This window comes from Drosophila mauritiana, chromosome X (genome assembly GCF_004382145.1).
Source record: "Drosophila mauritiana strain mau12 chromosome X, ASM438214v1, whole genome shotgun sequence".
Lineage (NCBI taxonomy): Eukaryota > Metazoa > Arthropoda > Insecta > Diptera > Drosophilidae > Drosophila > Drosophila mauritiana.
The window spans coordinates 17086707-17099783 of NC_046672.1; the positions used below are offsets into that span (position 1 = coordinate 17086707).

A 13077-nucleotide genomic window follows, 5' to 3' on the forward strand; every position below is an offset into this window, starting at 1 on the left:
AGAACAGGACTGTATTACAGGACTGTATCCTTTGGTGGGGTATCCAAAGCCAGATCTAGAAAATTTTCTATTTTCTTGTCTGGAGCTGCCAACTTGGTCAGCAGACATATCTCGTCCAAGGTACGCCTCATGATCTCTGGGACGGTGTACAGCTCTTCCCGCACGCTGTTTGGCGTCCGCCTGCGAGATCCACGTAATGGTTAACTGCGATGCATCTATGGTCATGTCATAGGTCTTCATCTTGGCGCGGCCCGTGTCGACGACATAAAGTAGATCCGGAATGGTGATCGAAGTTTGTCCTATGTTGGTACCAAGAATAATCTTTAAACGCACGCCAGGGTAAACGCGGAAGACCTTGCGGTGCTCGTTGTTGTCCACCTGGCTATGAAGCAGTATGATAGTAATCTGGTCCTGCGGTAGAGACGATTCCAAGCGGGCCAGTAGCGAGGTCAGTAGCGCTATAGCCTGGCAGGTACACAATCCCCGCTCCAGCCTCACCTTGGCGCAGTAATAATTCCAATAGCGAAGCTATCAAGTCATTGTCGATATCCGGATCTATGATTGTGCGACCTCCATAATAGGCGGCTAGCAGTTCGCTAGGAGTTTCTTCGCCTGTCGGCTTGCCCAAAAACTGCTCCATTCTCGGGTGCATGTATCCAGTATTACTAAGAATGTCTTCTAGATGATAGATCGCCACCCCGAAGTTGCGCCCCTCTACATCCATCACGGTGCCCCACCAAAATAGTTGGACAATGCTTCAAGATCCATAGTGGCCGACATAAGCACGAGGCGGAGGTGCGGATTCTTTTGCAGCTCCAGCTTGGTGGCCAGCAGCAGGAAGTCTGTGTCCAAATCACGCTCGTGGGCTTCGTCAATGATTAAGTGGGTGGTGTTTTTGAAGAAAGACTCCTTATCCATGGCGAGAGCCCTCAAAAGGCAACCACTGGTGGTCAGCATTAGAACCGTATTGCTGCTGCATTGTCCTGGCAGAGGCTTATAGTTATAAGTACTTTGCGGCCAACTGCTACTCACTATTCATGCGAATCTGATAGCCCACTGTGGTGCCAGGCGCCTCTCCGCGCTCCTTGGAAATGCGCTCCGAGACACTGATAGCTGCTAAGCGTCGAGGCTGACTTACCACGATCTTGACTGGAGATCGATGCTCTGCGGCCCACTCAAGGATGTACTCGCTGTACTCGCTGGTTGTAGATGGGCAGGCTCGAACTCTGAATTTTACGTTACCAAAGCAAACTTATATGTATTTATATATAGATTTTGAAACCAATTTGGTCATTTCATACATATTTCATACATATTTATGTACATATATTTGCTTATTTATTTATATTAAGCTACATATAAGGTCAATGACAATGATTTTTACAGTGTATGAGAGCTAATGCATATGAAGCTTTATATTTTATGGACATGGTTGGAGTTTTGTTGAATTGTTAATTGTTCAGGTTGTATGAAGAGCAACCGTTCTAAGTAGGGAAAGGGGAGGACAGTTAATTATGATGTGTTTAATGTTTATCTGGGAATGGTTGATAATGCACAGGCATGTGTTGGGTTCCTGAACCAGTGCTTGAACTTAACTTATAAGTTAACACCAGTCATATTTTGAGCTCCTGTTGCTTAGTGATGATGTAGTATAATGATGCGCGTTTAGTGATGATTTAGTATAATGAAGCGCGCTCCCGGCAAATCTTCATGTGTTGCAGAGCCCATCCTTAATGGCAGCTGCAAACGCAGACGGCACAGTCTTCCTGGGACACAACAATCGAGGCCTCCGCGCTAATACAGTCTGGCCTGCTCAACTCCTGGCAGAAAAGGTGGAACTTAGCGGGCAACAGTGATATGTCAACGGCTTCCACATTTTCATTCCGACCCGGTCACTGTCCCTTCGTCAGCCTGGGCGACGCCACAATGCCAGAAGAAGCCACTCCGAATTACCTCGGTATCACCGTCGACAGGAGTCTCACCTGCAAGCCGTACCTATTGAGAAAATAGAGACTGAAATTATTCTACTGGCTTATAGGAAGGAATCCAAGTTGCCGACATCCTCCAATCTCCTTATTTATAATCCGATCGTCAGGCCGATCTGGGAAATGGCCAGTAGTCTGATATCGGAATAATACAAAGGTTTGAAAACAAGGAGCTACGCACCGCCCACCTGCTGCACGACAAAGCCACCATCCACGAGATCCTGGGCTTCCCTTGGGACAGTGAAGAGGTGAAGAAGAGCAGCGAGCAATATGCCAAGAGGCTTCATAGGCATCCCAACATAATGGCCATCTCCCTATTGGATAACAGCGAGCATGAGCTCGTTCAATGTTAGCTGAGTCAATAAAAAATGAAATATAATACTTACTCGTTAAGCGCCACGTTCTACAATTTGATTTATGGTTTTAAATAAATCAATAAAATAATTGGCATTTGTGAGGTGTGGTGTGTCCAAGCGCGAGCCTCTTCATAAGGATTTGGGCTCTTCTGCTGTATGTTGTAGTGTTTTAGGAGAAGTGTGTACATATGAATTTCTTAATGTCACTGAGGATCCAGATAAGGTTCATTTTTGGAAAGTGGTTAGACCCAAGGTTTCTTATGGTTGACTGGTAGTTTGAATTGTTGTCAAGATTTGTAAGGGATTGGGGGGAACGGGAATCGAAGCAGATACATACATATGTATGTATGTATGTACTTTCATTATTTTACATAGTTTTATTCTTTTTTTTGTTTGCGTTATTTTTTACGCATGTAAGTGCGTGGGACAGGGCCTTCTCCGCTTCCTGCTGGCCTACCAACGAAGCAATGCACTCTGTAAAGAAATATTTAAATAATATATCTGCAAAACTATAAATATACATACCAATCAAAACTGAGAAGAATTGTGGAAATGATTTTAAAGCCTTCTTCCCGTTGCGGCCGCCTATATTGTAAGCGCACAAGAGCTGTTCCTCCGCAACGCTCTTGATTGCCTTCGACAAGATGTTGCGCTTTAAAAGGTTTTTTACTTCTTTAATCTGAAAGAAAAAATAAAAACAGAATCCATTTCACGATCATTTAGATTATAAATACTTTACTTACGTAGCGTTTTTTGGACTCTACGGACTCGCTTATTTTCAGCTCTAAATCTGCAAGGTCCTTATCCGATGAGACTGGGAACGCCTGACGCACATTTTTTGCTTTCCCCTCCAAGAAAACCTTCTTCACCAAAGCCATATTCCTAGCAGTCTGTTTTCTGTTCTCCTCCAGCTGCTTCGAGTTCGTTTCTATTGCCATTTCCAAGGCCCGAAGCCGTTGGCCGATCCTTTCAGAGCGTTTTTCCATCAAAAATTCTTCTTTGGATGTTTTGCGACCCGGCCTACTTCGACTATAACCTTAACTGTTTTTTGCCGCGTGGCTTCAAGTTGTTTACCTTCTCTTAACTGCTAACTTATCGAAATCGACAGTTATCGATAATTTTTTTTAGGTTAAGGAACTTTTTTTTTTTAAATAATACATTTTTAAACCAAAATCAACGTTTTCGGTGTTGCTATGGGGGCTTTAAACTGAATTCACCAAAAATAAAATAAAGACGCATGAAAACTTTGAAATAAATAAAAATAAATATAAACCTAAAAATGTATTAAAATCGCTGATATTTGAAAATGGTATTTAGAGGCAAAATTAGGTTTTTTTTTTACTCTGACTTTGTCTCTTCCCTCTCACATCACTCACTATAATTTTCGAACTACTTCGAAATAAAATAAAAACAAGAGAGAATGCTATATTCGAGTTCCCCGATCCTCAGATACCCGTTACTCAGCTAGTGTGAATGCGAACGCGAATTTTTATCATTTTTCTAGGATATCGATAGATATTGGGGAATAAAATGGCCACATGAGTAAACAAACTTGCGCTGCGTCTTTGTCTCCAGAACCTGTATGCTGAATATCAACCTTCTAGCTTTTATAGATCGACTCGGCTATTGCTCCTGATCAAGAATATATATATGAACTTTATATAGTCGGAAACGCTTCCTTCTGCCTGTTACATACTTTTCAACGAATCTAGTATACCCTTTTACTCTACGAGTAACGGGTATAACAACAAATATGAAATGCGAACATCGAATTCTGCTTGACTTGGAAACTTTGCTAGAAGAAGCCTATGAGATTTTCCAAAACACATACACACATACACAATTGTAGCCTTCGTTGATTTTGTTAAAGAATATTGTCTGGTTTAGTCTGGTTTCTTTATAACCAGACAAATATGGGATATTTTAAAATATAACGACACCGTTAATAGTTGCACAAATTAGTAGATTTCCCTACGCGTGTGTACCATACCATAAAACCTTTGTTGAAATAAGAGATAAACGCTTAGCTACTTATTCAGTAAAAGCTTTTGAAGACATTTCAACAATATTGAAACAAAGCAAGCTTCATACTCTCCTTAAATTTGACCGCCAGCAGCTAAAACAGAGCTATTGGGCTCACTTCCTCCACTGGATTCCCTGTCTGCCAGCAGCTGGTCCTCTTATTCGATGTAAAATCACCACATTCTGCAGTAACTGCGTTTTTAACACATTTTTCTAGTCGTATTGGGATAAATCCACCAAATTCAACAAATTTACGTTCTTGAAAAAAATTGGTTTATTTAGCCTGGTGGGCTGCTCTTCAACAGACAACAACTCCACGAAAACGCTATGTGGGCAGGATACCTTCCTCCTGTGCCCATCCGCTTAACAAGCTTCGTTTAGCCTGGAATCGGTGCTCCAGGTTCACTTTATCCTGCTCTACCAAGTAGCTAAACTAATTAGGACTAAGTGAAAAAAAGTATGTTTATTTCGCCTTGGTAGCAGGTTTCTGTGGCTCCTCTTCGCTGTCGTCGTCCTCTGCATCGGAGTCGAACTCAGAGTCTTCGTAGTCCTCCTCGGAATCGAAGTCCGAGTCATCCTCGTCCTCGTCACCTTCGCCGGCGAGATTCAACTGCTTGATCTTGTCCAGCAGCTCGTCGCGTGTGTGCGCCACCCGTTTGGCCTTCTCCTGGCTCTCTAGCTCCCGCTCGTCCAGCTGCTCCTCGCTGGGGTCCTTCTCCTTCTTCTTACCCTTCCGCATGTAGCGCAGGAAGGCGCGTCGCTTGCGCTCCGAGAACGACTTGACCAGCCGGTCCATCTCTGACTGCAGCTGCTGCTCCTCGCGCGGCGTCGGCTGCGGCTCCTCGATGGCCACCTCAGTGGCGCTCTTCAGGCACTTGGCGCATGCATTCGCCTTTATGGCGCAGTCCCTGCATACCACATGGTAGGCCTTCTTCACCGACCGCTCCTTGCAGTGGGCGCAGACCTTGGCCTGCGTCAGCGGCTTGTACTTCTTGTACTTGATCTTCCACTCGATCTGCTCCTTGCACCGCTGGCACACCGTGGACACGTGCATCGCATTCAGGCGCAGCTGCTGCGGCGTCTTGTCGTGCAGATCGTTTTTGAAAACATGACGATTTTTGTGCTTCTGCGCACGTGTGCGACTTACATTGCCGCGCTGGCTGCTCATCTTTGGCTCCTCCGGCTGGTTTGCGCTGCAGATACATGGGGCATTAGCTCAACATTGACTTAGTCACCTGTTTTTCTCAATTTACCTGCTTAACTTGGACTAATTCGATCACAGAATGTTGCTTGCCACTTATTTTGCGTGCGATTTTTATTTTATTTTGGTCAGTGTGGCCGTTTCTTGTTGCTGCGAAAACATTGTAAGCTCTGGCATGGTTCCAGACACAGTGGCTCTTAAGGGGCTAAGCGGTGACTCAAACCATCAATGCAACTAAAACTGTAACGGGTATTCAGCTTTGAATTTTTAAGTTTTAATTTAGATTTCTAATTCTTATGAGCGGTGCATTAAAAACTTATGTGTTTTTTTTTATCATTATACTGGAAATAAAAGACATCTATAGAATATGCAGATATTTTGAGTGATATTGAATCTTATTATTAACTTTAAAACGCATTTTCATTTGCAGAACCCCATGTGGCCATGCGCGACCTCAAACAGCGCCTCTTCGATCTGCTGCGCTCCGGCGGCAACAACAACAGCAGCAGCAATAACAACAGCGGCAGCAACGGCTCCAACAGCAACACGAACAACAGCTGCAATTCGAATCAGAACAAGTCGAACAATCAAACACACGCGACGCCCGCCCAAAAGCCGAAGAAACTGCACGAGTACACGGCCGCCGATTGCAATGCGGCATTTCTGCGAAAATACCACGACCTCAGCATCAGCAGGGATCGGGAAATGGACAGGGAGCGGGATCGAGAGCGGGAGAGGGCTGGACCTGGTCAGGTGCAGTCGCCCAATGTGATCTACTTCAATGAGAACCTGTCGATGGCCAGCAAGTACAATGTGCGACCCTTTCCGCTCGCCCGTTATCCCTCGTGTCCTTTGAGCAGCTTCGGCCTCTCGCCGGGATCCGGACGCCCGGAGGGCAGTGCCGGCAGCAGTTTGGGCGAGGAGGAGGACACGGAGAGCGAGCCCTATCACTTCTGTTCCGACGAGGATCATAGCAGTCACACGCAAACCATCAAGTTGCGACGCCATCAAAATGGCCTCGATCTGATGGAGCCGTCCGTCAACGAGGACGCCGACCTGGAGGACGAGCAGGCCGAGTCGCAGCTGGACTCGTTCTGCACGCTCTGCACCTCGACCTTCAGCTACAACAAGTGCTGCCGCTTCTGCGAGAACTCGCTCTGCGGCTCCAAGTGCAACTCGGAGCGCGGTTCGCACGCCAGCCGGATGAGCCGCATCAGCCAGATTAGCAGGAACCTGGACGGCGGCTATCCGCCCGATCCGGACCTCGATTCGCACCAGAATCAGCTGCAGCCGCACCGATTCGGGGGCAGCATGCGCATGCTGGCCCACCATCAGTCGGCGGCCATCAGGTTAGTTTAAAATCTTTTATTTTAAGTGAATGGGTTCGCTTTTTTGCGCTTCTAAATTATCTGTTATATTTTTAAACTTAAGATATGTCTTCCATTAAATGGAAGAGTTTCTTTCAATTTGGATTTGTGGGTTAGCCATAATGAAATCCATTAAGAAATTAAGCAATTGGGCAATCGGTGTCAATTATTAATTAAGTTTGTGGAAATTTGCTATGCCTAATCTTTGATTTCACTGATGTAATCACGCAATTATGCTATCGACTGCAATTCGATGCACTTTGCGCCACGGCAGAGTTCGAATTTTGAACTTAAAGTTGAAGTGGAAGCCGGGCGACAAAGTAAACACGTCGTAAACCGATGTTGCCTCATTAGTGGCGGCGCTAATGAAGTGTTTTCGCATTTCAATTAAATTGCATAGGCTAATTAGCCGTAAGTCATTGATTGATTGCATTTAAATGGGCTTCTTTCTGCCGCGGTACGTACAACAAAGAGTTAAGAGATGAAATGCCATAAAGCCAGAGCAACGAACGACTCAAGCCAAACAATTATGCACAAAACCTTAAACTGGCCATAAACCACCGTTAGCGATGAGGTTTCCGCGCATGACGCGCCGCCAGCTTGACCATAAAAAAGCATAAATTCTATTGAATAAAATTATACCCACCACAGATACGCAAAGGCACAGCAACAACAACAGCAGGAGCAAGACCAAATGATATGAAGAAAAATACCAGCATACTAATACAACAAAAAGGCAAGCGAGAAAAAGTCTAGCAGTGTGCAAAAAGCGCATCGAAAATCAACTAAGCACAAGCGCATTACTCGAATGAGTAATGTTTACATCAACAGCGGCCATGCCGCGATATGTGTGCCACGAGTTTCAAATGCTCTTTCAAAAGTGGTTTTAACATGATTTTTGAAACGATTTTAATCAGTAAAAAAAATCTGTGCATGATGTTCTGATGTTCTAATAATAAAATGTTTTGTAGGTTTAGTCAAGCGGTAATTATAAGTTATTAGAAAATAATCAAATTGTAAATTAGCAATAGTTAATAGTTAATAGTTAAAATATAAGATATTCAAAGAAAGAAGTTAGAACTAGTACCGTTTATATTCCATGCAATTATATGTTCCAAAAGGTATATTAAAATAGTACTTCTTAAATTGAAAAAAGCTTTCCTCCACAAGGCACACATAACTCAGAGATGATGGGAAATACCCGCAGATAGTGTAGATGTAAACATATAAACATCAGCGGGAACAACAAGAAGGCTTGGACGAGAGCTTTCCCGCTCGGCACTTCTTTGGGGTCTGCTGCTTTCGGCTTTTACATTTCTTCGACGACCGCTGGCCGAGCTGGTCCAAATCTGCGCGGTATCTGCTCTCTCGCCGTCTCTTTCTCCGGCCTTTCCTCCATCTCTTTCGCTGCCTGCAACGGCATCTCTTTCGCCGATCGCCGCGCGACTCAAACCTGCGACTCAAACAACCCGCGACCATTGTTCGCTCAGCACGTGCCGCGCTCCACAAAAAAAGTAGACGTTTTCTTCAACCGTTTACAGCTAGCAAAACAAAAGACTTAGGCAACGAACTTGCCTTTCCTTGTACAAATGCAGCTGCAACTTTAAGCACACATTTTTTTTTCAACAATTTGGAAGTGTATTATTGAAACAGAACATGAAACACTGCCTTCTGAGAAACATATACTTTGCGTTGTGAGTGTGCGTGTGTGAGTGCAATCAATCAATCAATCTATCAATCAGTGCTGCAAATCTGGTTGTTGCAGTTCTCTGGAGGAAATGCTTTGCGGTAAGTTCTGAGCACGAGAGCGAACTTGTAATGACACATTTTACAATTGTATCTTAATTACTCAATGATAATTTTGAGGAATTTGTGAGAAAACTATTTTATTAAAGATAAAATATGGATATGAGTTGATATTAAACAATATGTTATGTTCACTCAGTGTGCAATAATTTTAATGTAATTTTGCTCATTGAAAATGGAGAATGAATTGAAAAAATTCTTTAAGAGAACTTTAATACCTTACTTCGAAAATGGCAAGCTTACATAGGTATGCAAGACTCAAGCATTGAATGTAATGAATGCCAAAACCTTCACTATTTAAAGTTTGAAGCGTTGGTATTCAATGCAATTGTATTAACTTATTATTCGTTTTTTTTATTATGATACCTGCATGTTTTATATAGCACGACTACATTCTTGCACAAAGACAAGCAGAATTTACTCGGATATAAAAATCTTCCACGCCGTAGGCCATGGGGAACGGTCTTAAAATAGTCGATTCACGGATAGTTGATGACTTTCTCCGCGAAACGCTGTACGATGTATCATTCGCCTTGATTTGCCTAAGTTATACAACCCTTCGAGTTTGGGCTGGCTCAGATTATACGACTTGCTGTGATAATTACGACGGTGCTGGTGTTGTAACCACCGAGTGCCGAATGCGTTTATGTGCAACGTACCGCCGTGGCACATGCCACATGCCATTCGGTTTCAGAGCGTGTGCCGTGATAAATGAACGGACCAGCCTGGCCATATCCATATATCTATGCCCCTATCCATATCCATAACCATATCACGACGTGAGAGGCGTAGAATCTGGAAAGAAAAACAAAAAAAAAATGAGTAATAATAAAACCGCATAAAATTTGGTTTTGTTTCGGAGTTGCACACACACACCGCGATTTCCCCTTCGGAAAACTCGCTCACTGTTGCATGGCAATCGCAGAGGTTAGTAATATTTCTTGCATTATATATGATACTCTGAGTGGAGGGTATTCTAATATGGTGCCTCCTATACATTCATATTTTTACATAACATAATGAAGAATACTGCAATGTAATAAGTAGCTTGGAATTATAAAAAATAATAATTTTGATGAATTTCATATCCATATATAGTTTCCAATTTATAATTATTTTTTTAACATCATAGGATAGTATAATATTCGACTAGTTTTAACTTTCTTTCCTATTTGTTCCACACTTTATTCACTATTATTTTTGATTGTTTTGTTGCTGGCACATTTTCGGTTAATTCGATTTCAATTTGGCTAATAATTCTGTGACTAATTCCGCTGCCACAGCCAATCAAATTGAGATTATCTTCTGGACGGGATGATGTTTGATTTTCCCTGCGAGTTTCGTTTCATTTCCGTTCGTTCAACTCGGGTTACTTGCATACATATATAAACATATAACGCAAGTCAATCGCATTGATTGCCAGAGGCTCATTATTTGTGGTATCATTTATTTGTGCAATTAGCGATTGCTTTAATTAGCAACGCTTTTGCTCATTTCCAAAGGAGGTTGTCTAAAACTGAGCTAAGTCCAAGCCAAAAACCAAGAAACGGCAAAAGAAAGAAAGTGAAATTTCTGGGGGAACTTGTTTGCTCCAGAGAGGCGCGTCCCCTCCCATCCTTGTGCTTTTGCTTTCGTTTGCCCAGACTCCAGACTCTTCGTATATACTTAAAAAAAGAAATATTTATATATATAGTATATACCGATGCGGTCAACAACCGAGTGGCGGTTGCAACTTTCCACCAATGTCGATTATTAAGGCAACCGTTTACATACGACATTTTTCGCTGCATTTTCATCTTTTCCATGTTTTCCATCGCCTCGAACGGGTTTCCCACCCATCGGTGTTGTGTGTCGTGTGTTGTGTGCTTGTCGCAAATCGTAATTGGCCATTTGTCCAAGTGCTCCCAGCCCCCGATCGATTTGGCCAAGACCTGCACGCATTTGGTCATTAGCAGAGCGCAGAAAGCTAAAGCCGCCGATGGAGAGCCATAAATCCACCAAGTTCATTGATGTTTGGCGTTTGGCGGCTGGGAAAATCTCGTTAATCCGTACGCACAAGGTTCATTACAGGCTTTTAGTTAATGTGGCAGGCAAATGGGCAACAACAATTAAATTATTAATTATTTTCAGCGTAAGTGTCTGGAAGATTGGTAGTTTTAGAAGTTATATTAATTTTTAGGCTAAGATCTAATGTATATCACGAATATTTTTTGATAGTTGTTAAAGAATTATATTGCTATTTAGCATTGCTACAGTACACATTCCATTTTCAATATTTGAAGCGCGCAATAGATGAAATAACATACGGCCTAATGGCATGCAACTTTTTCATCAGATTTCCTCAGGTTTTCCAACTCAAAGCTCTTGAGTGCGTGGTTCAGTTCAAAGTGAAGGGTATTCTGCATATTCATATTTGCATTCATGTTTGCCAGGCAGTCGACTCATTTCAGTCTCCACTCGAAGACAGGGCATTCACCGAGCTTCTCCTCTTGGGGACTTCGTTTAGTTTTTGCTTACAAGGGGGCGGCCAGGTGTTAGGGGGCGTGGCAGGAGGGCAGGCGAGAGGCGTAATGGAATGGAACACGACCTGTCACAACTTCGGTGAGTCTTCAGGTGAGCGGACGGACACATCAGCGTCTTGTTTGAACATTTTGAACATTTGTTGACGGCTGATTGTTGGACAAATGTTTGTTTCTTGGACTTTTGCCATGGCTTACTTTCACGGACGAACTTCATTTGAATCGCATAAATGAGTGATTGAATAAACTCAGATTTGCATATGAATGACACGGGAGATTCGCAGAAAGAGACGGGCATATGTTGATAGGAAAAGAGAAGTACACAGAGAACTTTTTTAGGCTATCGAAAAATGCGAAGGAAACTTAAACTCCCCAAAGAAATATTTAAATCAAAGATTGCTCATAATTATTTTACAACTTGCTTAAGTATATGAACAAATTTTTAAAATATTCTAAACTAGAATGAATTTATATCACATAAATGTCTTTGATTTACTTAGACGAACCTGTTTTTTCGTGAGACTTTTTAAACACCGATCGCCGAAGATGCCGAAAAATTCTTTTTAGATTATCGCTCATCAAAATTTCAATAGTTTAGCACATTGACTTTTGCTTTCTACTTTTCCTCTTCCATTTTTCTCTGCCAAAATCACACACACGAAAGTGAAAACTTGCCGTGTTTCGATTCTCGGCCGTTCGAAAATTTGAATTTGAATTGACGGTTGGGGCTAGATATATTTAGGTGCCATGTGAGATCTTCGATCTTTGATGATCTAAACCGCTTCGATGAATGGATGAAAACGAAGCATTTACCGTTCGATCAAAGTCTAGTAGACTGTTCTGGTTTTGATTGGCGAAACCCGAGAAATAATACAAGAGAGCGAAAAGTAAAAGTATGCAAGATGCGGTCGCAGAAGTTCGAATATCGGAAGTAAATTAAATCTAAATATTTGTATAATAATTGTTATAATATAAAATATATATATAGTTGAAATGTATTGCATATATTTCACTTAAACTAAGTCAAAATCATTAATAATTAACCCAGTTTCGATGCGTTTATGTATTCTCCCCGATTTTCCATATTGCGCAATTACCCAAATATTCGTAAATCCGTATAGCAGTTTTTTTTTCTTCGTTCGTTTTTATTACCCCACCACAGTGCTATTAAAAAAATTTTTTTTTCTGCTGCGAATGGTGCTTTTTAATGTTTTATGTTTATTTCCCATCCGCCGAGTGGGGCACACAGTTACCCACCGAACAAACTGTTTTCCAGCGCGCCCAAAAGAAATTATTTTCCTTTTTATGGCTTTACCCTTCAAAATCACTGGAGCATTTGTTGGCTGATGATTTCAGCTGTTTTCAAATTGTTAATTTTCGTACTTCGAATACCTCGCAGATTAATAGTCCACCAGCCGTTAAGAAAAGCTGAGTGGGTCAGAAAAATTAATAGCATATTAAATGGAAATTTTCTTGGGAAACATTTGCAAGGATTTCTGTTGATTTTGGGACAATAAGCAATGGATAAGTATTTCCTGTTATATTGATTTTGATATATTATCCAATGATATCTAGCTATCTATTTATATCTATCTGATATCTGATATCTATTGCACTCGGAAGTGAAATAATAGTATGAATAAAACAAATTTTTTTACATCTGCTTAAATTATGGTGTAATATAATAATGAAATCTTTTATCCTGGGAGAAATCTGTTAAACAATATTATTTAATTTCCTGTGGAGATTAGCGAAATGTTAACAATTCTTATAGAGATAGATTTACAGCCAACGAATTATAACGGTTCTGGCCTTATTATA

At 41.9% G+C, this 13077-nt stretch overlaps 4 protein-coding genes across 7 annotated transcripts in view; 1 reads left to right on the forward strand and 3 right to left on the reverse strand.

The window, feature by feature from the left end:
• Positions 1-723: 723 nt before the first annotated feature.
• LOC117147186 (DExH-box ATP-dependent RNA helicase DExH3-like) lies at positions 724-1326 on the reverse strand. Its single transcript, XM_033313987.1, has 3 exons — positions 1313-1326; positions 1033-1226; positions 724-983 (listed from the first exon to the last, which is right to left on the reverse strand). Exons 1-3 carry the CDS (start codon positions 1324-1326, stop codon positions 724-726), a joined length of 468 nt encoding a protein of 155 aa, XP_033169878.1.
• A 12-nt stretch (positions 1327-1338) lies between these two features.
• LOC117146451 lies at positions 1339-3401 on the reverse strand. 2 transcript variants are annotated; one of them, XM_033312680.1, is made up of 5 exons: positions 3085-3401; positions 2867-3020; positions 2372-2815; positions 2174-2299; positions 1339-1995 (listed from the first exon to the last, which is right to left on the reverse strand). In XM_033312680.1, exons 1-3 carry the CDS (start codon positions 3325-3327, stop codon positions 2709-2711), a joined length of 504 nt encoding a protein of 167 aa, XP_033168571.1. In that variant the 5' UTR covers positions 3328-3401; the 3' UTR covers positions 1339-1995; positions 2174-2299; positions 2372-2708. The 2 variants fall into 2 exon arrangements, with proteins under 2 accessions (XP_033168571.1, XP_033168570.1); XM_033312679.1 differs by having other exon boundaries at positions 2167-2299.
• A 1218-nt stretch (positions 3402-4619) lies between these two features.
• On the reverse strand, positions 4620-5716 carry LOC117146449 (uncharacterized protein C9orf85 homolog). Its single transcript, XM_033312676.1, has 2 exons — positions 5617-5716; positions 4620-5556 (listed from the first exon to the last, which is right to left on the reverse strand). Exon 2 carries the CDS (start codon positions 5529-5531, stop codon positions 4827-4829), a length of 705 nt encoding a protein of 234 aa, XP_033168567.1. The 5' UTR covers positions 5532-5556; positions 5617-5716; the 3' UTR covers positions 4620-4826.
• A 278-nt stretch (positions 5717-5994) lies between these two features.
• The window catches only part of LOC117146446 (espin), a 30465-nt gene continuing 23382 nt past the window's right edge, over positions 5995-13077 (forward strand). The window contains exon 1 of one of the 3 annotated variants that reach the window (XM_033312663.1): positions 5995-6913. In XM_033312663.1, the coding sequence (XP_033168554.1) occupies positions 6009-6913 (905 nt within the window). In that variant the 5' untranslated portion in view covers positions 5995-6008. Of the gene's footprint in view, positions 6914-8269; positions 8720-13077 lie in introns of those variants that run through there. The other 2 variants (XM_033312662.1, XM_033312670.1) reach the window with 2 other exon arrangements.